Genomic DNA, 24,227 nt, shown 5'->3' with positions numbered 1-24,227 from the left:
ATAGTTCTGAAAGCATGACTGCCAAGCTCTGAAAGCATATTCATGCTTTCCTTGTCTCTCGGTCTGAGGAGTGATTAGGAAAATGTAATTATCCAGCATTAATTATTTTTTCTTCCGTGTTGTTTTGTCCATGGAAGTGAAATATAAGTTCAAATACATTTGCAATCTGTAATGTGTGGGTTTTTTTAATTAATGAAACCTATGACGATGCTGAACTTCAGAATTACTGTGAGCACTCTGGTCTTTGCACTTAGCTGATCAGTGGGTACCAATGCTGAGTTAGTAATGCAGAGGGGAAGAGCTCATACTTTGTTTTCCCAGTTAGTGCGAAGTGTCACAGTCGTGGCGTCCTTGAGTGGTTGGGTTGATAAATCTTACTGATATTTATATTATAAAGTTTTGAAAATATTATTAACTAGGATAGCTAATTAGGCATAGAGGTATCTGCCATTCTTAAAATATTACGTTTTGGAGGGGGGAAAGTTAGTTGCTTTGTGTGTACAAGTATTATAAACCATTAAGATAATTCAGTAGTGGAGCATACCACAGCACTATCTCTGCTCTAAAGCTGGAGGAACCTTAAAGCTTATCTTATTAAGCTTAATTAAATTTGTACTCATACCTTTTTATATAGTTGTTATTGCAGTCTGTGATTTTAATCTAAGATTATGAGAATGTGACTCTTCTATTTAGTTGACAAATAAAACAAGTGCTTCTCTTGCTGCAGCCAATCTGTGTTTTTGCTGACAATGCACATGTATTTGCTATACATGCTAGCTCAAGAGATTTATTCTTTTTTTAATAGAAGTATGCCAAAATTATCATACTGATATGCACAACACTTTCAAAATTTTTTTTGGAAGTTCACTACTGGAAAAAGCATGTTTAAAGTGGTTTAAATATGGAGTAGTATTTTGCACCTTGACCCATACACATAAACTTTTACCTTACTGGAATGCCAGACTGCAGCCACCTGGTCTCTGCTCTTTGAAAAGGGTCTGTTCACATGACTCAGACAGTGGGATCTGAAGCACTGGTGGGGGGAAGTAACTTTTCTTTCCTTCTCTTCAAGGAAGTTTTCTTGAAAAGGTTTTATTTAAACTGACTAAAGAGTAGATGTTTCTCAGGCAAAGCTTGCAGTAGCCTCATAGCATTCTAGTTTTCTTCAGCTGTGTATTGATGGAAATTGATGGAACTTCCCTTTCACTTATACATGTTTTAAGGTAACATGATGTCTACTAAGTATTTTTTATAGATCAGTCAGACTTACGGTTGCAAGTTTCCGGTACTCCCAATCTGTTGTTAGCACAGTATTGATAGTGGAGCAAAAAACTATCCCACTTGTTTTTCTTTCTATTCATTTTTTGGTTTTGTGAGGATTAAGAAGTAGCGTAAGTAAGGAATAAATGGATAGGTTTAAAAAAACCCCACAAACACAAAACCAAACAAAACCCTAAGATTGTTAAATAATAGCAACTGGTATGCAGCCAGTAGCTATGGTTTGAAATGTGCACTGTATTGATAAGAAGGTTGTCTAAATTAGACTGAGACTGTTGCATCCAAAAGCCTTACTTTATATTGACTTTTGTTACTGCGTGAAAATGTTATCGGTTCTTAGACTGGATCTTGAATGCCACCCTTTATTTTGCTTGTGAATGAAAGAGATGTTTAAATGGCGATCTTGCAAGTTATATTTTAGAGACTATTCTAAATTGTCAGATAAATAGTAGACTTGTTTTGTCAGCTTGGAAAAGAGATCTGATCATCTTGTGCCAATGTGTTTTCTTGGCTTCATAATAGTTTTTGATGATGGTGATGAAAGGACCTTGAGACGAACTTCATTATGCTTGAAGGGAGAAAGGCACTTTGCAGAAAGTGAGGTAAGACAATGATAGACATGCAATGAAAACTAAGGAGTTAGTGGGGGGGGGTGTTTTTTTTTTTTTTATAATAAGAAGAAATTGTAAACTATTTTTGTCTCCTATTTTTCTACGTAGACACTTGATCAACTGCCACTAACCAATCCAGAGCACTTTGGAACTCCAGTTATTGGCAAGAAATCTAATAGAGGAAGAAGATCATCTCTTCCTGTGTGAGTTTTGGTAGTGCTCTGTTGCTTTCCTTTCCTTTAGTGTCCATTGCTAAAACCGAAGTTGTATCATTGAAGCTGTATAATGGTCTAAATGCTCTATCACGTAAGTTGTATGCACAGCTTATGGACTTAAGTAATTCAGTTCATGCAGACATGTTCATATGTTAGCAGTATTATGAAATCGATGGGTTTTTTTCTGTGTAGTAGCCTTAAGAATGTTCATGCTTCTTTCATATAATAGGAACTCATATGCCAGGAAATGTAGGATTTTTAACCTTCTTTATACTGCACAAAGTAGAAAAAAAAAAAGATGCTTTTAAATTTCTGCGTTAGAGACAATTTCTCTTTATTTCATGTCTGCACAATCAAATCCTGATTCATGCCTCCAATTCCAACATGATGCTGTTGTAAAATACTACTACTTGGAAAGAATTTCTACAAAATTCCTCTTACTAAGTAAGTGCACTTAATATTTAAGTGTATTTCAAGCAATTTCAGTCCTAAAAACTAGTTTTGTTTTTTAAGCTTTGCAGAACAGGAAGAAAGATTGGTTGTAAGCCGTATTTACTTTCAAATATTAACTGCAGAAAAAAACTTTAAAATACTGTATGTTTTAATAATTTAGCGCTGAAGATGAAAAGGAAGAAGAAAGTAGTGAAGAAGAGGATGAAGATAAAAGGCGCCTCAATGATGAATTGCTTGGCAAAGTTGTGAGTGTGACTTGTAATTCCGAGAAGGCAGACTGGTATCCAGCTTTGGTAAGTTACTTAAGATGCTGACAACTCTACTACTACTATCTTTTTAGACAGGAATGTCATCTGACTTGTTACATTACTTGTACGGTGGTTTTCCTGGATAGAATGGTTTGCAAATGTCACAGCTTTTACAGAAAAGTTGCGAATGTAGTCAGGCTAAGCTCTGCTGCCCCTATTTTCTAAAAATAGAAATATTCTACAGTATCTGTGAAAAGTGGGAAAGCAAAGATCAATGTTTATGTGTAAATTACAGGGTTATACTCTTAAGTCTTTCAAAACTGCACGTAAAATGGTCAGTATGTAACAATATTTTTCTTTTATAAATACGATATGTTAGGATTTGCTCTCCCAGGCAATTCAGGAACAACTAGATGTATGAATCTTAATGGCAGTGGAATTTTTATCTTTTTGTGTTTAATGATTACCTTTTTCCTTAGACTTTCGATTTTATGTAATACTAGTTTCTTCCAGGCTACCATTTACATAAATGGCCAGCTACTCTAGCGGTAGAGATTGGTGGTTATTTTTATTTGACTGTCAGTATAGGATACGGTGTTCATTGCCATTGCTGATAATAAATACATGTGAAATAAATTCAAGTACAACTAGACTTGTACTGTAAAGGTGGACACTTTGCAGATTCTTTATACACACAGAAAAGTTCAGAGTTGCATCTTAAAAGTTGCTTTCTTTGGTAAACTTTTTGGTATTGTCAGACAAGCTGAATACACGTATTCTGTTATTTTGATGTGTTTGTTTTTGAAAAAAAAATCATTTGGAGAATTAAACAGGCAGGTTTGGATCACTAATTTTTGCAGATTTTATTTACTTAACTGTAAATTCTGTGGTCCTTTATTTTGAGTCTTCAGGGTTAGCTGGAAAGAGCTCAGCTGTTACAGTCTTCTAACTTAGTTTAACGTTTTATTTTCCTGTGTGAATCCAGGATCAAAAGGTAACTGACACAGACCAGTTGTCTTCCCCTCCTTGAAAGAACATTAAGATGTAATGTAGGCTGAATAGTTGACACTGACTTATCCAGCTGTATGTATCTATTTAAAATGTGAAATGTGGTATTGTACATGTTCTGATTGTTGTATATCCCTTTACTAACAGCAGATGTTAACTTAACATGGTTCTAACTAGGGAATTAAGTTACTGGAGGCAGTGTACCTGTCCTGTTCTCTGCTACCTGAGAAACAGCAATGTCTTATCTTGATATCTGGGGTAAAACTTCTGACTCATCTGAGTGGGATGGCACAGGTTCCACTGAGTCCTGATAGGTCCACAAGTTCCTCTACATTTCACGTTTTTTGTCTGTATGTGGTCTAGAGCAAAATGTAAACTTGTTCTGTTTGTGGTAATACAAATACTGCAAACGCATTTTTATCATCTTTTCAGACTTAGACATGCTAGTGCTGTGAAGGGATGCGCTGGATTCCATACTAGCTTATATTAATCCACTTCTCAAAAAAACCTGTACTGCTTACCTCTCAGTGTGAACGCCAAATATCAGAAGCTGGTATAAAAAAAGTGGGTCTGTGGCTTTTTAAATAGATGCTTTCAACAGGTTTTGTATGAAGAAGAGAAAAAAAGCAAAGTGAATAAACAGGATCCCATGGTGTTACCCCAGTAGATTAGTTTCGAGTTTAGAAATGAAATTGCAAACTTTTCTGGCTTGTACATAACAAGTTAAGTTAATTGTCTAAGGTAAGCTGCTGCTTGAAACTTGTCATTGTTGGCCTTAGTAATACAAATTGGAGTAGGCTTCTTTTCTCAGAACTGGAAATTATAATAAAAGAAACAGGAAAACAGCAGTTTTCCTGCTGTCCATCTTTCTTTCCTTTCAAAATCAGCTTTTTTTCTTCTTCTTAAAAAAAAAAGTGTTTTATTTGAAACTTCAGGTTGTGTCTCCCAGCTGTAATGATGACGTCATAGTGAAAAAGGACCAGTGTTTAGTTCGATCCTTTGCAGATTCCAAATTGTAAGTAATAGCCTACTTTTGTTAGATGTATATAGGAGAAAAATGCAAAACTAATTGTATATTGCTTCTGAAGACATTATTTCTTCCAAAAGGAAAGCATACAATTTTGTGTAATGCTGGTTGTACACATTTCTCATTCATAGTCCATGTCCACCTAACTACTTCTGTGCTTTTACTCACCCACCTTTACATTGTGGGTACTGATAAGAGTTCATCTGATTAGTAAAATTTGTGTTGTTTCTTCATTTAAAAAACAAACAAACCAACTTAAAAAAATACAGGTTTTTTCCTGTTCTTTGAAGTATGAGTTTTGGTTCTAAGTATATTCCCTAATGTCTTAATTATTACGCCTTTATGGGTGTCTGTTGTAGTAGTTTGTGTATCTGGTTGATTAATTACCTCCAGTGGCCAGATATCCATGGCTGTTTAAATAGCAAAGTTTTAAAAGTGTTTAGTCTATGTTTTTTAATTAAAAAAAAAAGTAAAGTAACTGTTTAAAATTTTTACAGAATCTGAACCAAGATTCCTATAAAAAGAAAGAAAGGTCCTATTAGTCCACACCCCCAAAAAGGGGGAGAGGGGAGAGAGAGGGAGACATAGATGTGTGTCTTAAGAAATAGTATATTCAAGAGTACTAAGACTGTTCTTTAAAGGTGTCTGCCTTTACTCCTCTTAATTCTTACTTCTAATGCATCTGTCTCAGCATATTGTAACTAAAAACTTCCGTGCCAAAGGCTAGCTGTCACCCGTCTTTTCCTCTTTCTTTCAAAGTGAACAATTTGTGATGTTTTTAATAGCCATGATTTTGAGTAAGGTGCAAAAAATTGATTACTGAAATGTATTTCAAGTAACCGGAGACTTAATTCATTCTGGCCTTTTAGTGTAGACTTGTATCGTCTAGATAAGTCTGGTTCTTTATATGCTGAAGGTAAAATGTTATTGGAAAAGCATGCAGACTTGCTCTGTTTTACTTTTTTTTTTTCCCCATAGTATTATGGCTTTAACTTCAGAAAATGGCGGCCTCCAATTCCTGAGGTTTTACTCCAGTTTTTCTGAAATAATGAAAGAAGGAAAAAAAAAAAAATCTTATTATAATAACTCACTTGTAAGGCTTTCCTTGCAGGTTGGTTAGCATTTCTGTTGTAATAATTCAGTAACTGAATATTCAGTGTAACTTTAGAACAGAGCAAGTGCCATATATTTTGCTGTGAGAACACTTTTGTAACCTAAAAATAAAAATCAGCTATTGATCAGTGCAGATAGGTGAATTTGGCTTCACTGTTCTGTGCTAGTAGCATTGCATTCGGAAAACAGAGGGCTTCTTTCTTTCATCTCAGCTAGATTGCTATTTTGGTAGCAACTACTGATTGATGTGAATATTTTCAATTTAGAAAATGTTTTTTGCCTACATAGAGTATTTCACTGTTGCAAATTTGTGCAGGTTAAACACTTAAAGTTTTATGAACTTAATTATTTAATTACAAGGGTTCTTTTAGTGTCAGAATTTCACAAAAAGATTGGAAATCTACTCTGTGTTTGAATTTTGTATTAGGACCTATAATAACAAATGCCTTATGAATTGAGTTGTTAGAAAGGAACTTGAAAGTGAATGATAAATCTTGAAAACTTTAGAAATTGCTGGTTTTCTAAGTCAAATGCTTGCTTTACTGTGATTTAAAAATAATATCAGAACCTTTCTCTTTTTCAGTTACTCAGTAGCAAGAAAAGACATTAAAGAACTAGATGTTCAAAACTTACCAAAATCTGAGTCCTCTCCTAAAAAAGGTAAGTTAGAATAAATTCTATGTATTTCAAAAAAGTAATCTCGTGCAATAGTACTTTTAACTTTTGCAGATAAATGGTGGTCTGCTGATTTCTGATAATTGTCTTGGATATTTTGCAAGCATTTTTAAATGTAATAATTTAAAGAAAGTTTGGATATAGCTGCCTTATTATTAAAATAGCACCTAGTAGAAGTCTTGTTTATTTGATTTTTTTTTTTTATTTCCTTCATTTGATCCACTCCGAATTCATGCAAAGTGAATAGAGTATTTTCAAGGTAGTGTATTTGAAATGTCATTGAATAATGGAATATATTTACCTCTCCCAACAACAAAGTTTTGTGCTGTTGTTCAGACCGCTTTGTCTTTACATCAAAAATACCCAGACAGCAAGGTGTAAACTTTATTAGAACGGCCTGCCTGTGATTAATATTTGGTTTAAAAGTATAATTACAGAACTTGATTTCTGGATGGATGGGTGATGTGACTACAATAATCCCGTGGTTTTAGTGAGCTTATAAAAGTCCAGATTTTCACTCTAACGTAAATAATTCTTTTCGTGTTGTTTCTCCCAATCAGACCTTAAACTACGATGTTTGTTAAGGAGAAATATTTAAAATCTGTTTATTAAAAATAATTTTAAAAAAACCACAACCCAGCAACAAAAAACTCCCACTCAACAACAGTAGTTCCTTGGGTTTGAGTAAAGGTCTGAAACAGCTCCTTAACAAGTAAAGATTTAACATGATACTCAACAAAGGGGAGCTTGAGAAGGTTTTGATTGGTTTGTGTTAATTATTAAAATTAAATTATTAAAATAAAAAATTAAAAATGCTTTGTGACTGTGAATACTGCAGGTGAGGTAAAACCAGGGCCTTTTCTTCTGTAGGGCTACAGGAGGCAAGCACGTTTCTTGACACAAAGGGTGTTCCTTGGAACTGGAAAATGGACATAATGATTTCTCTTACACTTTCTTTTTAATAACTATTTCACAGTACAAGAACTTTAGAGCAGCCAAAAAAATGATCAGATGCCAGGTTTAAGATAAACTGAAGAAAGGGATTTTTTTTTTTTCTTGAAGAACGTAATTGGTTTGTGACATTCATTGCCATAAGGGAATATTGTGGAACCAAAGGTACTAGTGGTTTTGAAAAATAGTTTAGACAATTTTCTGGAGGTTACTCTATCAACACCTATTAGAATCTGGTGCTTTTTCTTCTCTAGCAACACTGTGATTAGTTCATTGGAATACGTCCCTTTTTTGGGTATTCTGATTCCTCTTTATTAAGATGTTCTATTGTGCCTGGGGGGCGTGTTTTGGTGTTATCTAGGTTTGTGTTGCTTTGTTGTTTCCCCCTTGGAGCACCTCTTCAAGGAAGAGAATTTGAGGTATTCCCACTGTAGAAGTGTGACTTCTCCCCGTCCCATTTGTCCTCTCTTCCAAACGTTAATGTAACATCTCTTTAGGCAGTGCTCTTAAAACATATGCCTTTTTTTTTTTTTTTTTTCAATCTAAACTTTAAGACATGAAGATACTTCGAAAAGAATGAAGCAAGTCATGGTACTTTATCTAACTGTGACAGCTTTCCTTTTTTTAATAGCTTTATTACAGTATTTATATCTCTTTCGTACAGAAACAGAAGAGTTCACAGTTCCACAGAATAGATGTGGATAAGTATAGGTGCTTATCTTTGGTGCTGTTCACATACATAGGTGTAAATCTTAGTGGTATTTGTGGAGACCTATCCCTAGAAAACAGCTGCATGCTGTGTGTGGGATGGATGTTCTCCACTCTAAGCTCCTTGAGTTGCTGATACTTGATTTAAAAAATTTGACAGTCTCAAAATGTAAAGTGTGTAGACTCGGAGTTTAAAGCTGAAGTATCTATTTTATTACTTAATTCCATTTTTGGTTTAAGTTGGCATTGTGATTTACGAGAGCGTGAAAAGGAAATTAAAAATACGTTGTGACTGTGAATACTGCAGGTGAGGTAAAACCAGGGCCTCTTCTTCTGTAGGGCTACAGGAGGCAAGCACGTTTCGTGACACAAAGGGTGTTCCTCGGAACTGGAAAATGGACATAAGTGAAATTCTGGAGTCCTCTAGCAGTGATGAGGAAGATGGAGCTGATGCAGAAACTGATGAAGAGGAAGAAAAGAGAGAAGAGAAAATGGAAGAAGTAGTGGTAAGTCTGAGCAATTTCAGTCATTATCCAAAGATAATTGAGTAACTTGCATGCATAAAAATCCTGCACTTTCCAACATTTTACTCTCAGACTTTGCTTACTCACTTCAACATCTCTTCAGACCGGTTCATCTTCCCTTTGCTACAGCTGTCTTTACTGGGATTTGTGACCAGTGCCAGACTGCCTCCTATTGTCTAGAGCAGAAATTGGAGACCAATCTCAGAAATTAAGAATTCAAGTCAGAGAAGAGTGATAGAATGTGGGTCAAAAGGAGAGACAAACAAGAAATTGATGCCTAGCCTAACAGTAGTAATCCAACCTTAAATAAAAGTAACTTTATATTTTTCTTTTGTACTTTATATGTAGGTTATATAAAAAGTAACTTGTTTCTGAAAACAGTAGTTTGATTTGAGGAAAAAAAAAAAAGAATTATTAAAGCAAAAGCAATAGGCTGACTGAAAGTATGAGCTAACGCACAGTCCCTGTTAAAGCTGTTTGCCGAAGAGGGTATTTAAGAGCAGTACAGGAGTTACCTTTGCGTGTGTTAGTTTTTTTCCTGAACGCCGCTGGTGTTCGGGGTTGGGAATGTGATATCATGGATGGACTTTCTGTCTAATGCTCGTGGTAATAGGTTTGCGCTGCATTGGAATGCTTTGAACGTCTCCTTTTCTGCAAAGGTAGGCAGTTTCTTCATGTCATCAAAACTTTTTACAGAATTTGCTTTTATTTCTGCTACCCGTTTTTAACCTTGATCTATTTAGAAGTAGGGGGTGGGGTTTAGTTGAGGGATTTGTTCGTTTGGGTTTTGGTTTTTTTTTCGTGCGATTTTCACAATACGCTCGGAAACTTTCTTTACCTGGGCGGGGTGGGGAAATAATCGAGCGAGGTTTGCCTTTCTAGGGGCAGGTGAAACGCCGTTGCCCTCCGGCTTCCCCCGCGGCGTGCGGTGTTGTCAGGCCGGGCACAGAATGGCCGTTCGTGCTCGGCGGCGGCCGGCCGCGTTGCCACGGTAACGGGCTGCTGGCCGGCAGCGCGCATGCGCGGGGGCGGGGCGGGCGGGGTCGGGGGAGCGGGCGCTGGCGCGGAGGCTTGGCCGGCGGCCAGGGGGAGGCTTGCCAGATGCTTTGAAATGGGCTGTCGCTTTTCTTCGCCTCTCATGTAATGTCTGGTTATTTCTATTATTATTATTTTTTGTATATGGAAGAGAATGTAAGTAATGCCGTATAACTGCGGATGCCGTGCAGGGAGAGAGAAAGCTGGCAGATATTTGGAAGTCAGGCTGAAATATGTCTAGGCAGTGGGCAGCTTAGATAGAAGGGAAGTAAAACCTCTTTACATTTGAAAGAATGCAGCTCCTAGGTAAGGATTCTGTGTTTTAATCTGTAATGTTAGCATGGTTGTTAAGAATGTGGATTTGACTTGGATTTCTGATCTGGGAACTGGTGGAGCGTGCAGCCAGGGTAAATCTTTCCAGGTAAAAAAAAAAAAAGACAATAAGAATCTATTTTTAGGTGTTAATCTTATGCCTTGATAACAGTGTTCTGGAAAATGGAGATGTCTGTATGAGAAGAATGGTACGATTAGATAAATATAAGGATGAATGTGTGCAGAATATAAAATCCTCTGGGTTTTTTCCTCTGCAGTGAAAAGGACTGAATAGGCCACATTTTGCAGGGTGTGAACTGTTGCAGTCTTTATTGGTCTGTTCGTATTAACATTGGTTGAAATTGCAGATTATCAGATACTAAAAATCAAGGATTGCTATACTAGTTTTCTGGTATGCATTTTAATATAATTTGTTATGGCTATTGCAGAAAAGTGTTACGTGTTTTAAACAAAGAAGGGGGAGGGGAAGCTTGGTGGTGTTTTTTTTTTTTTTTTTTAAAAAAAAAAGGCATTCCTGTAAAATAAATGGAGATTGTTTTTAAGAAATACTCTAAATGTAGAGTAGTGGAGCGAGGATTACAGACAGGTAGATGTGCTGGTAGGAAGAGCTGTAAAATCCATTATTTCCAAGTGACAAGTGGACATGTGAAAATAAGGTGGGCATCTTCATGCTGAAGCTACGTAGCAGAGGATAGATATTAATCTTTTTAGATTATGTCAGAGCAGAACTGTCATTCCAGCCCATTAAAACAAATTCCTGATTCAGCTGTTACTATACATATTCTAATTGTGGGCCATCCTAGGTGTTACAATTAGAGAGCATTTAGGGAATTTATCGTAATTTCTGTTTTCCCTTGAAAGGCAGTAGTACTGGTTGCAGAGGGAATTGACAAGTGAATGATAATTGCCTTGTGTTTATTTGTCTAGAAGTGTTGATTACTCAATTTTTGCATTTACGTTTTGTAGAGTTTCTCCTTTTATTAATCAAGGTCAAAATAGCTTCTGTCCATCCTCTGCCAGAATATTGTCAGTGGACCTTTTGTTTTAGAACTGCAAATTGTTATATTACTGGAGATGGGAGGGAGATTTTTTAAAATTATTTCCCTCCACCCCTCTGTCTTCTGAAATGCACAGCAGCTTTGCTGTCAAGGCCTGGACAGCTGCTGACCAGCCATGATAGGCCTTCATTAAATCAATCGAATGACACAGACCTACTTAATATATAATGAGAACGTAAAGTGAGTCGGAAGAGTCTAATTCTGGGTATGGAAAGGATCCTATTTTTCTGAAGTAAGATCTTTTATAATGATAATGGAGCAGAGAGACCTACTGTAGCCGGTAATAATAGATCCTACCGTTTTTCCAGTAGCTGGGTTAAAATCTGTAGCTTTGTTTTGACAGAGACTGTCTTGCTAATTGTGCTGCTTTTAATGACATCTTAAAGAGTATGGTAAAATTAGTACAACCGGGTTTCCAGGCTCTACACAATTCTTCTTTGATGGCTTTTGTAAGTTAAGGAGTGGGAACCAATATGGTGGTGGTGAGATGTTAATCCTCCTCGTTGGTGATGGATCACTTGTGTGGTCCTGAGTTGACTATGAAGGAGAAAAATGTGGAAATTGCTTGTCATTGACTTCAGCAGAGATTATGTTACATTGAGTTGCTCAGCATGTTCAAATTGTTGGATTTTTTGGCAATAATTGCAGTATATGGTGCAACTCTGGATAACTTCATTCTCAGTGTGAGGTCTGAATAACAGACCACGTGCTGTTTATGTCACAGAAGTGAAAAAATCAGGAGGTACTATAGAAAAAACTATTTATCAAATGAAAATTTAGAGAATCATGCAATTGGTTTGAGTCCACGTAAAAATCTGGATATTGCTTTTGGTTCTTATCCAGATTTCAACGTGTGAAAAATAAGATAATTAACTGTGTTCTGAGGGTACATTTGGCAGTCAGAGAATGCACTGCAGCTAAAAGGAAGGAGAAACTCTAAATTCCAGTATCTCCACATAGAAATAGAAGATTTTTGGAACATTACCTGACTTTTTTATTAAAAATTAGATAGTATGTACTACTGTATTTGCTTGTATTTAAGTTATTCTGTCAGGGAAGAAGTCATATGTATTTGTTTCTCAGGATTAAATAGTCAAGTACTCCCCATTTTACAAGGGAACACGTAGGCAACATTTGCCTCTCAAGTCTCCCTGTAGGCTGTTCTGATTCCAGAAGAATCAAGATTTTAACATGCAATTTTTTGAACTATATTTTCGGTACGTGTTCTTAATAAATACATTCACATAAGATCAGCATGAAAGTAAGGAATTTGTTCTTTGGAGTCTGAATTTTGCAAGTTGCAGAACTGTATCTTTTGATGGTATCAAGAGCTGGAAAAAGGGATTTCTATCTTACCTGTAGAACTGGTTATAACACCATACTTGAGAGACGCTTCCAACTTACCTGTGTCACTTTAACAGCAGTTCCTTGTTCTTTCACTTCCTCCCCCCCCCCCCCCCCCGCCCCACCCTGAATGGAACATGCAAAAAATTGTTCAGAAAAAATTCAACTTCTAGCTAGCTGGTCTCCATGCCTCGTTCAAGAAAGAGTTGTAGGACCTCCAGGTGTAGAGGAATTTTCTCTTAGTCTTCATTTTGACGGTCACCTGAAGGATGTATCTGTAGTATGCTTAATAGTGTGCATTCATTTAAAGCTTTTAGGGTTGTTGCACCACAACAGCATCAAGAAACATTGGTCAGGGTCAGAGTTGCTTTACATGGTTGAGCAGGGAAAATGCCAGAAGCATTTTTCAATGTACCTATTCTGCAAATAAGGAAGGATTTCAGTTCTCATGATAAGTCATTACCATATATTTTATTAGCACTAAGTTCATAAAGGAAGGATGAGTATATGAAATCCAGGGATGTATTGTAGGAGGCTTGAGATTCCTACAAATGATCAGTAGTCATCTATTAAAATATTTACATTGTGCTTCAAAGTAGTTCTTGTTTACCATGTAGTCTTTTCTCTAAGTGTCCCTGGGAGACAGCATAAAATGTTACCTGACTCGTCCATTTCTTTGCAACCTATGTGTATTTTAAGATAATGTTGAAAAAGCTGACTATAAAAATTAAATACAGGAATACGGTAATTTCAAAGTTAATGAAGCATGGTATCCAGAAACAACTGGTTTATTTACATTGGTAAAAAAACAAACACAAAAAAAACCCCAAACCGTAAGCAACTGTGATGCGTAATATGCAGAATAGCCTTTAAAAAAAAAACCTAAACATTGATTAGCTAATCATCCTTCTTATGCATGAATGTGTTTGTAGGAGCTTTGACTCCTGTAAAGCATTGCCTACATCATGCTCTTTACAAAGACTTTCTTCCTCACAATTTTATGCGAACAGGCATTCTCAGAATATTCTTCGAAGAGGAGCAAAGAAGTTGCAAACTTGAGGCCCAGCTCTAGAGCGAGTTGAGGGTCGTTGAATTCCTGGGTCATCTTGGTAGAAATTAATGTTTTAAGATCACTCTCATCTCCATATGGTGTAAAGCTGTTAACTTGTTGCCATCAGTTTAATTTTTTTAATTTCCTTAATTAGTGTTCAAACTTGGCATCAGAAAGCAAATGTGCAAGTGATGAAAATGCATTTAAGTACTCTAAAGCAACAAAATTACGTTAATTCTGTCAGCTTGTCTTGATCATATACTCTTCTGAACTCCAAATCCTGTTTATTTCACAGAAGAGTTTATGGTATTGTAAGTCTGTTAATAACATAAAAGAAAGGTCATCCCTGGTACCTTAACCCGAATTGGTATGGTATATGGCGTACGTGCTTGTAAGTAGAGATTCATTCTTTGTTTTGTAAAATAAACTATTTAATCCTTTGTGCTCCCACTCAGCTCTACAGGTTGTTATCCACAGAAACTTTAACATCTTTCTGTAGAGGAAACGATGAGTCAGAATAACAGAGCTATATTCTTGTTTAAAATCATGCTAAAAACAGAGTCAAAACTTGTGGTGAATAAAGTGGCTTTAAACCAAATGAAGCAAAGCCAGCTACTAATTTTCTACAAGTTTTCTGTGGGTTTTACATTGTGCTTATTTGCTGGTTATTGTTGTCAAAATAATTTTACAAAATACTTGAACACTGTTAGTGTTTCTTGGAAGGCAATAAGAAATCAACTTGGGAAAGGAGTATGTCCCTTATACAGAGATCCTTTGTTCATTGTTGATTTCATTGTTTTATTGTTTACAATATTCTCTAACAGAAGTGACCTGCTAGTCAGAAAGGAGGAAAAAAATCTCAAACCCATAAAATTTCAGCTTTTTAATTAATAATCAAAAAAGGACATCTTGGAGATTCTTTTTAATGAAATTCAGCCTCTTAACCTTGAGACAAAAAAAAAATAAAAAAATTCTCATGTTGCATTTAGTTATGGGTATTGGATAAACAACAGAAAGGTCTGAATTTTGAACTCCCGGCATTTAAAATTTTCATATTGTTTTGCTTCTCACTTGGACTTACCTTTGGCTACAGCCTCCCTTTTTTATGTAACACCTGTATAGGAAAAAAATGAAACGCAGAGACAGAACTCTTAAAAAAACCCAGATTTTGAAGGACTGTCACTGTGAACTCACTTATCCCCAGTCTAAAATGGTCATAAGTGTCTGGATAGGATAAGTGAGGTTTGGAGGGTAGCAGTGTCACCCTGGTGCCTGCTGAAAAGAAGTGCTGGGAATTTTAGCTCTCAGATGATGGCAGGTTGTGGCATCAACGTTTATCGGGTGTTTTCTTCACTTTGGGTGCAGCTTTTAAGGTTGCTGATACAGCAGCTTAGATGATGGTTGATGTATTTAAAATAAAACTCAGCTCTAACTCAGAACAGTAGACACTCCTGCAAAGTCATTGTAGCCAATTACAAATAGATAATCTTGATGAAAAATAACCTTTTACAAAAGTCCATATATCTTAATGTTGCAATAGGCATATCCATGAAGGGTTGGCCTTTCTAATTTTGGCCAGTAGCAGCAAAAAAAAAAAAAAAAAAAAAAAGACGACTTTGAAATAGCTGATACATGATTTATTCCTTGGTCACAATTATTCAGGTCTTATTCAAGTCAGCTATCAGAAGGACTTGGTGTCTACCCTGGCATTAGTACCAGACACGGTTCAGACTCTCTTTGTCAAGGGGTGTCAACCTAGCTCATACACCATCAACAGAGAGAAGTAGGTACAGGATGTCTCTCATAGGTGAATGAATGTTGCAGTCAGGTTTTATGCCCTGGTCCTGTAAGCATGTAAAAGCTTTTCATCTTAGGTTTTTGCTTTTCTTCAGCTGAAAATACTTGGTTAACATTCTGTCTGCACAAGTGCTATTTCTAACCTATGTTTCTGCTGTTCTGACCTACAGTTCTGGTTTGGCATTATGCCCGCATTAAAAAAAAAGAAGAATTTCAATTCAACTATTCAGAAATATTCCTGAATGTTTAATGTTATTTAGATATATTTAGTTTGCCTGGTTTGAGTCGTATTGCCTTTAATCAGTAAACGTTAGAGTAGATGGTAGAAATTTCTCGATCTTGAAGTTGGTTCGCAATCTAGATGGAGAGAAAAAACTGTGGTTTCTATAGCAGTAATTCGTTTGTTAACCTGGAAGAACACAATAATTCTACAGATAACTGTTTTTCTTTATATAGTCCCTATAACATGCAGTATGAGCAAGTGGTAACTGATGCTGTACAATGTTGTGATTATTCATTTAATTTCCTCCAATTATTTCCCAGGAAAAAATAGGAAAATAAGAAACAGATGTTGTCTCTGCCTGATTGTAGGTGATTCCCTGTTGGGCTTTGAAGCTCAGAATTCAGTGAAGCAGGCAGGGCTGAAATTCATTCTGATGCTGTGCAGATTGCTTTCTGGTTAACAAGTCAGTAGCTTATACATTCACATTTTAGTGCTTATCTTCCTGCCTTGAAGCTTAAAGTTTACTGAATGCACAGACAACTGAAATTGAAATTGCTGTTCTAGTTTCCTTCTGGAACTGCTTGTGACTTTTCTGTTATTTTTAATAATGTAATGATAAGATTTTTTGACATGTACTGTACGTCTTTCCTTCAAGATAGCTGCAGTCTTTCGTGTGCAAACTGCCTTACCAGCAATCCCTGTGATTGCCAGGCTGGCAGGAAGAAAGGGGCATGCGTAAAGTATTGTAGGGAAAAGATTATTCTTATTTTATCTTATTTTTTTTGTCTCTGCTAGAATCTCAGAATTCCATGAAGTATATGTAGACATAATTCCATCTTTCCCACCTCCCCAGTAAATTTACTGTATTTTCATTGTTTCCACCTAAATAAAAGAAAACTTTTATTTCATGCTGTGGACTGCTTACCATAAAGTTCATAAGTGTTTATCTCTTTGAAACTTGAAGTTGTAAAGATAAAACTAAAGAATTTGTAATAATAAATTGTGGAAATACATGTTCAGGGAATTATGGAAGTGACTCTAAAAGTGTTTCCAAATACGAGCAGAAGTTGAGCATTGGAGCTTAATGACAAAATTAATACTGCCTGGAGTATCAAAACCAGGAGCAGCTGGAGAAGGAATTGTTCTGCAACCTCTGCTGTAGTTGGGATAAGGAAGATTAGTTAAACAAACAAAAAAACCCCAAAACCTGAACAAACAAAAAACAAACCAAGAAGCCTAGAGTTCTTGTTAATTGCTTCAGTCTTGTAAATAACAGACCTTTTTTTTTGTATTAAAACAATGTTATGTATATTATTGTTTTAATTTTGAGGGTCACACATTATTTTTATTGTGGATTGAGGCTTTTCCTGACCTGCGTTTTCTTTTTCTCCTCCTGAGGTGCGCACTGGAGTCTCCTGAGTAAATTTTGTTTTCTGCATATTTCAACATTATATGGGCGCAGGGCCAAATGGGAAGTGGTTTGGGTTTAGCTCTTATTGTTAGGCTTTTGTACAACTAAATTGTTCCTTTGCATATTTTATGTTTTCACAGCCTGAGGAAGAGCTTGATCCTGAAGAGAGGGACAACTTCCTCCAACAGCTTTACAAGTTTATGGAAGACAGAGGTAACACTGAACTTAATTTTTTTTTTTTTCTTTTTACTCTCTTGTCCACTCTTTTAATGGCTTCTAAAAATTACTTTTAAATGTATGGATGTTATTATGAGCGTATTCTCACGTGAGTGAAAAAGTATAACAGCTAGTCTGGTGCTTGGAAAAACACTTCTACCCACTTTCACATGTGGCAGTCTGCTTCCAGTACTTTAAAGCATAGTGCACAAAGGAAACTGAAATCTTCCCTGAGGTGCTCTTTTTTTTGTTTTGCTTTCACAAAACCTTTTCTATGTTACCCATCCCTTTTAAATAAGCTTTTGGTTGATTTCTTGTTGTGACAGCCATTGCTGGGAGTTCTGCTGCTGCTAATCTCAGGCTGGAACCTGAGGAGGCCATTCATGAATGGTGAAATTCAACCAGCAGAGAATGGGAGATGTGCAAGTCTCCTTGCAGAACTGTCTTAATAATACGCCAGCGTAGCAGTGATACTCACCTGAACAGACAACTTAAAGGTTCTACTTTGTCCTGTAGCTAGGACAAGAAAATAGCATATTTTAAATGTCTGTCTTTACAGAAGTAGGTAAGACTGCTATAAACTGGAGTAGTTAAACTCCTAGCACAAGACATATTGGAAGTGCATGTACTATGTATATAGAGCAGGATATACCTGCTGACTTGAGGGAACTGTCGTTGCATAAACCATTCACGTCTGTAGTTGTGATGAGACCGACACTAAAATGGAAGATTTTCTGTTCCTTGGCTGTACACCCTCCCTCCTTCTGTTTTCTTTTTTTTTTTCCTTAAGTATATCTAAGCCTGGAAAAAGTTTTATCTTTAAGTATATTTGTTTTATTAATTTTACTCATGCATTCACTATTTCAATTTGAATATTCTAAGTGTTAATCCTGCAATAACATTGGTGGAGGTAGATTACAAGTGCAACTACTGCCTTTTTACTTTTTTTTTCTTTCTTTCTTTCTTTTTCCTTGACAAAAGTTACCTGAATGATATTTCCATAGCAGCATATAGTACAGCAGATGTTGATATACTTGAATTCGAAATAACCAGAGCTAAGAGTAAAATGTAAAGTGCATGTAGTGCCTGAATATTCCTCTTTTTCTTGGGTTTTAAAATTGGGGGGGATAAATGGGGGAAATCAAGTTACCTTTATAAAAGAGGCCCTGCATCCCTATTAACAAGGTGTGCTCTAGACCACAGAATTGTAAAAGAACAGTTCCAAGTCTGTCCAGTATTACTAGTTCTTATCACAGGTTTAGAAATTGATCATGTATTATAGCAAAATATACTGGAGTTCATCCAATATAATTTTGAGGCCTCCTATGTATAACCAGCGTTTCTGGAGAATAACCTGCCTTGAGGGGAATAAGAAGCTATGTTGGGGAAAAAGAAGTCCCTGTGCTGGTGGACTAATCCACAATTTTCTTTCTTTTCTGGTAGCCTGATTCTTCCCTTGTGTTTTCCTCCTTCCTCACTCCCTTTCTTAAGCATTCTTAGACTAAAACCAAGTAGGGGTCATGTCAGGGACTTGTAGAGGCAAAAGAAGAAAGCATGTGTGCACTGAATTTGAAGACTCAGTCCAGAAACTATTCTTTAAGGTAGTATGTCAACTGAAGAATGTACAGGACTTTCTGGGGGACTAGGTCTTTCCCTTTGCCTGTTTATGTTTTTGGTTGGGTTTTTCTTCCCCTCTGTCCTGATAGCAAGATTTCTGTTCCCACCAGATTTGTTCTACATTCTGTTCTCTCAGTGTGAATGTAATCGTGACAGTAGATTAATCATGACAGTTAGAGTAATCATGACAGTATTCCCAAAGTCTTATAAAATTATTTTAATGATTCCAAATATAATTGCATGAAGATGAAAGAAGATGAGAAGCTGCAGGGAAGAGGTTTGATGTTCTTCCTTGCTGGGAGGAGTACTGTCTACGTACGCAGCCACTTGCCCCAAGTCACTTTTGGTTTCTCCTTTTGTAGTTAATTATTGTTCTTTATATCATTGCCACTCATCTGATCTGAGTTCTTTCTTTTTCGCGGAACTGTTGCAAATATTCATGTCCTGTTAGGGCCTTGTGCTTTTTCACGTTCTGACAATTTGCCTGTGTACCTTTTTTTAATCCAGCATTTCTGCTTCTTCCCCATTCTTTTTAGACCACAGACCACAGTCTATATTCCAGAATTCATCAGGTGTTCTGTAGAGCTTGCTGCAGTTCTGGCTGTCCCCCCACTCAAAAGAGGATCAATGGGATGCAGCCAATTGGATGGGGGTTATTGCACAAGTCTGAAAAGGAGGTCGAGAAATCATAGTTATCAAGTAGTTGGTGCCATTATGCTAATAAACCACCCAGAAATACGTGCTGCATTCAAAGGAGGGTAAAGCCTAAATTGCTGGTTGGAGACTACTTGACTTGTGACATATCTTAGAACTATTAAATACATATTTTGAAATGTAGAAAGATAGTAGTCATCAAATGTGTGCTAAAGTCATCGAATGTGTGGAAGAAGCAGTTTGCTGTTCTGTGCGGTAACTCTTTATTTCTGGTTTTGTTTTATTTAGGTACTCCTATTAATAAACCACCTGTTCTGGGCTACAAGGACCTTAATCTCTTCAAACTTTTTAGACTGGTATTTCAGCAGGGTGGGTGTGACAATGTAAGTGTCGGATGTTTCCTGAACTAAATATGTCTATTCGTTCTTAAAGGTTGTGGCTTGTGGCTGTGTTAGATGTCATTCCTTAATGTTCTTCATTAACAAAACCTGAATTATTTTTTTTTTCCCCCCCCCAAAGATTGAGAGTGGTGCTGTATGGAAGCAAATTTATATGGACCTTGGCATTCCTATTTTGAACTCGGCTGCTTCCTACAATGTAAAAACTGCTTATAGAAAGTAAGTTCTCATATCGTATAATGGTGAAAACATTTTTCCTTATTTTTTTTTTAGTAGCATGCAAAATATTCAAGCAGTTTTCGATAGTGAAAAAGTAGTTCTTCAGCTAACAAGCAGTTCTGAGCATTTTCCAGTGCCAAGGACTGAAACGCTGGAGTGTTTCAGTGAAAGGAGGGGAGTGCTCAGGGCTGCGTAAGTTCCCGTTGCTCTAATAATTAGAATTCCATTAATTTTCTTGTCAAGAAGTGTTCACTTTGAGCATGCAATGGTGCCACTTCAGAGTACAACAATGAAACTTATAAAAAAAGCTTAGGAAAATTCATCTTTGCAGTGTGTGGTGATTAACAGGAATGAACTCTGTCTTCAGTCTGTAGATGCTGCGTGCAGCGAGGAAAATTTTATACCGCTTTCTTTAACTTCCTGAAAAACGTTGGTAGAGATGTTTCAGATTGCATATTTAAATATCATATTTGTGGAATCTGTAGAATAATGGCTTTAGGGCATAACTTCATACATTGCTGTGGTGCATGTGACAGTATGAAGTAGTAAAATCACTGCTTGTAATAAAAAAAATGCATAAATCTTTTTATTCTGACATTAACTGACACATGTTTTTTAGTTGTGTTTTAACTTTTGAAATGGAAACCTTTTAGGAATGTCACTTTTCAAGCTCATTTTCTAAATAAAGATTATTTTTATTATTTATTCTCCTGGAAGTTTGACAAGAAACAAATTGGGCTTTTTGAGTAAAAGGGAAGAATGAGGTTCTCTTGACTCGAACCTAAGGAAATTTGACTGAATAGGGATGACTAATGACTCAGCTCATATTAATGTTGATGAAGATGAAAATATTCACACTAACTTCAGTGGGATTTGAACTGGGCACATATTTAAGGTCTGTATTTTACAGAGAAGAGTATCATTAAAAAAGTAATTGGTAAATAAGTAATAAGTTGCTCTTACAATGGAAATAACGACATTGTATGGACACAATATAGTATGTTGTAACTTGTGTATTTATTCTTTGCGGAATAAGCTAGTTCATATTTCTCTCGCCTATAACTGGATTAGAGTGTGAACACAGGCAGCTGATGCATGGCAGTTTGTTACCATGTGGTAACTTGTTTGTACACCCATATTCTAACACTAGGCTGATTGTAGCTGTCATTGTGCATTTGCAAAACAGTGTACCTGTTCTTAGACCTTACTATCATGATTTCTTGATTGAATGGGGATGAAGTTAAATTTGTGGGAAGCACCTGTGTGTATTCTTTCTCACCATTTGATTTGTACGCATAATGGTTTCATTTCAAAATCTCTCTGGCTTTTTTTTGGTTTATTTATTGGGTTTTGGTGTTAGGTGGTTGTTTTTTTTTTTTCTTGAAGCTATTTCTTCTCTTGCTTTTCTGTGAGCAGGAAAAACTGTTTTATGCACTTCAGTAAATAGAAAATTAAACATGAAATATAAATGAAACGTTATTTGTATCTATAGGTATCTTTATGGTTTTGAAGAGTACTGCCGTTCTGCAAACATTCAGTTTAGGACCATCCATCACAATGAACCAAAAGTGGTAGAAGACATACAGAAACACGTGGAACCAATGGAGGAAGGTGTAAAAGAGGAAGAAAAAATGCCCCCAACAGAAGTTAAAAAAGAAGCAGAAGAAACTTACTCCAGCAGTGAAAGTGAAAAAGAAGAAATAGAACTAAGATCCCCAAGGGTAAGTGGTTTGAACTGATTTCTATTTAGTAATTAACAAAACCCCTTTGTGTAGTGAACCGTTTACATAGTGAGTTTTCTCTTGTGGAGTGATTGTATGTTTGAATTAGTGTACTCATACAAGCGTAGAACAGGGTTCTGTGAATGAGGAGTTGGTGTTAACTGTTGATTATGTTCTACCTGTGAACAGAATCAGTTTTGATTACTTCTTTGTATTCTAAACCATCCATGGGGTTCGCTCAGCCTGTGTTGTATGTCAGACACGTTTCGATTCAGGGATGGCTTGAGAGCTACTGAGACCTGTGTATCATCTGAACAGTGGAACTCAGCAGGACGGTCTTGGTTGTGGGCAAGAATTTCCACAGGCACATGGAATCTGGAGCTTTCTGGCAAGAAACAAGAATATGAAGGGACTGCTGCAGCTTTAAGAATCAAAGGAAGCCACATTTCTCTCAGTTGATTTTTATCACGGTATCTTTTAATAAAAGAAACAACTGCAATTTTACAGTAGATAGACAAAAGTAAAGGGAGGAACACTTGCATTTTGTCTTCCTTTGGATGCTGTAGAGGTGAGGGTTAGTTACATAGTTACATAGATAAGACCAGTGACCCATCAGCTAGTGGATACTGAACACGATGGAGAATATAAGAATACTCTTACGGTATTTGTATATGAGACTACAGCACTCCTGTTAATTCTGTGAAAAGGACATTTTGTGTTTCTTAATAGAGCATGATTACTGAAGGACAAGGAATTGCTGCTTCTTAAATTGTTCAAGTTACGAGGATTCTGTTCAACTAAAATGTAATTCTGTTAAAGTACTTCTTGCAAACCAGCTTTTCAAGCAAGTATATGACCTTTTAACTAATAGATGACATAGTGTAAATGTAAGTTTAGATTTGTATTACATACTGTATTTCTACCTAACTGAAAGTGGTTTTTTTCCAAGCTGTATCAGTCTTAATGGACTTCCAGGCATGACATCAGCTTTGTTGTTAGTTTGTTCAGTTTGGGGGTTTTTTGGGGTTTGGAGAAAACTGGTGAAAGGATAATAAATGGAATAATTTTTTGTCTTTTTATCATTGGCTGTCTATGTTAATTTCTTAATAATTAAATATTACTTGGCTACATATTTTATTACTTTATTAATCCAGCCATCAGCAATCTATTTATGAATGATTTTTTCCCCAAAAGTATTTACCATTATACTACTGTGCATTTTAATTATTATAGTGCCTTCACTACTGTTATCTTTGGATAGCCTCCAAATAATTAATCTTGCATTCATAATGTATTGTAAATGTTCTGATTACAAAGCAATGACCCTATCAAGAGACTTTTAATAGTAAAATGGTAAACCTGTACTAGATCCCCAAGAACCAGTTGCAAATAGTCCCCAACAGCAATTGTCTGGCTATTTAAAGTACCTTTCAAAAATGCGATACTTACTATTTTTCTAATGCTGACAAATTTCTGTTCTGTGAAATCAACAGATGGCTGTCAGGATTAAGGATGCTGAAAGGAAGATGCCTTCTTTTAGTAGTCCTACACAAGCACTTTAATTAATGCTATTGCTGTACTTGAGCAAGGCATTTTGGCCCTTTCTATCTGTGTGACAGACCTTACAGGTCCAAACAAATGTCCTGAAATCCTTCCAAAGTTAATTGGAAGCTCGTCCTCTTTATTCTAAACCAAGCAGAATGGCTTTATTTTGCTTTTTTTTTCCTCAGTAACAAGACTTTAAGCTATTACCTTAACACCAAAAAGCAAAATATTCTAAAATCTTCTCTCCGGTCTTCCTTCTGTATAGCAACAGTATGTTTCACTTTTAGCTGAGATTTTGAGAGGTTATACAGAGAACAAGTGACAACAGTCACTAAACTGATATTATTTCTATCCTAGGGACGAAGAAGACTTGCCCGGGATGCAACCCCAGCTAAAAAAGATAGTGAAGAAGATAAAACACAAGAAAAATTAAAAGACGGTAACAAAGAAAACAAAGATGTAGAGGAAACACCCGAGAATGCAGAAAAGAAAGGAAATGAAACTCCACTAGGGAGAAAAAGTACACCAAAGCAAAAAGAGAAAAAAATTAAAAAACAAGAGGATTCTGATAAAGAGTCAGATGAAGAGGAAGAGAGGCAGAGGGAGAGGTAAATATTAACTTGTAATTGCCTTCGTACGAGTATGTCTGTGTCATGATTGAGCTGTACTCCAAGCAGGAGTATACACACAGTTGGAGATTCTTACCAACTGAAATGTGGAAATCGGGGACCTGATTCACTCAGACAAACAGGGAAGGGAAAACTTTGCTTCAGGCTTGTAGAGTCTGCTGTACT

The 24,227-nt window shown here is 36.3% G+C and overlaps 1 protein-coding gene across 3 annotated transcripts in view; it reads left to right on the top strand.

Annotated features, from left to right (window-relative positions):
- The window catches only part of ARID4A (AT-rich interaction domain 4A), a 50,794-nt gene that overhangs the window by 15,296 nt on the left and 11,271 nt on the right, over window positions 1–24,227 (top strand). For all 3 annotated transcript variants that reach the window (XM_063333667.1, XM_063333668.1, XM_063333669.1), the window contains exons 6-16: window positions 1,801–1,880; window positions 1,998–2,092; window positions 2,718–2,850; window positions 4,749–4,828; window positions 6,537–6,613; window positions 8,627–8,793; window positions 17,204–17,276; window positions 19,839–19,933; window positions 20,070–20,167; window positions 21,660–21,888; window positions 23,791–24,041. In XM_063333667.1, the coding sequence (XP_063189737.1) occupies window positions 1,801–1,880; window positions 1,998–2,092; window positions 2,718–2,850; window positions 4,749–4,828; window positions 6,537–6,613; window positions 8,627–8,793; window positions 17,204–17,276; window positions 19,839–19,933; window positions 20,070–20,167; window positions 21,660–21,888; window positions 23,791–24,041 (1,378 nt within the window). The remainder of the gene's footprint in view (window positions 1–1,800; window positions 1,881–1,997; window positions 2,093–2,717; window positions 2,851–4,748; window positions 4,829–6,536; window positions 6,614–8,626; window positions 8,794–17,203; window positions 17,277–19,838; window positions 19,934–20,069; window positions 20,168–21,659; window positions 21,889–23,790; window positions 24,042–24,227) is intronic.

The sequence above is a fragment of the Chroicocephalus ridibundus genome, chromosome 4 (assembly GCF_963924245.1).
Source record: "Chroicocephalus ridibundus chromosome 4, bChrRid1.1, whole genome shotgun sequence".
NCBI lineage: Eukaryota > Metazoa > Chordata > Aves > Charadriiformes > Laridae > Chroicocephalus > Chroicocephalus ridibundus.
Note: the sequence above shows the minus strand (reverse complement) of the source record. Positions and strands in the feature narration are given on the sequence as shown.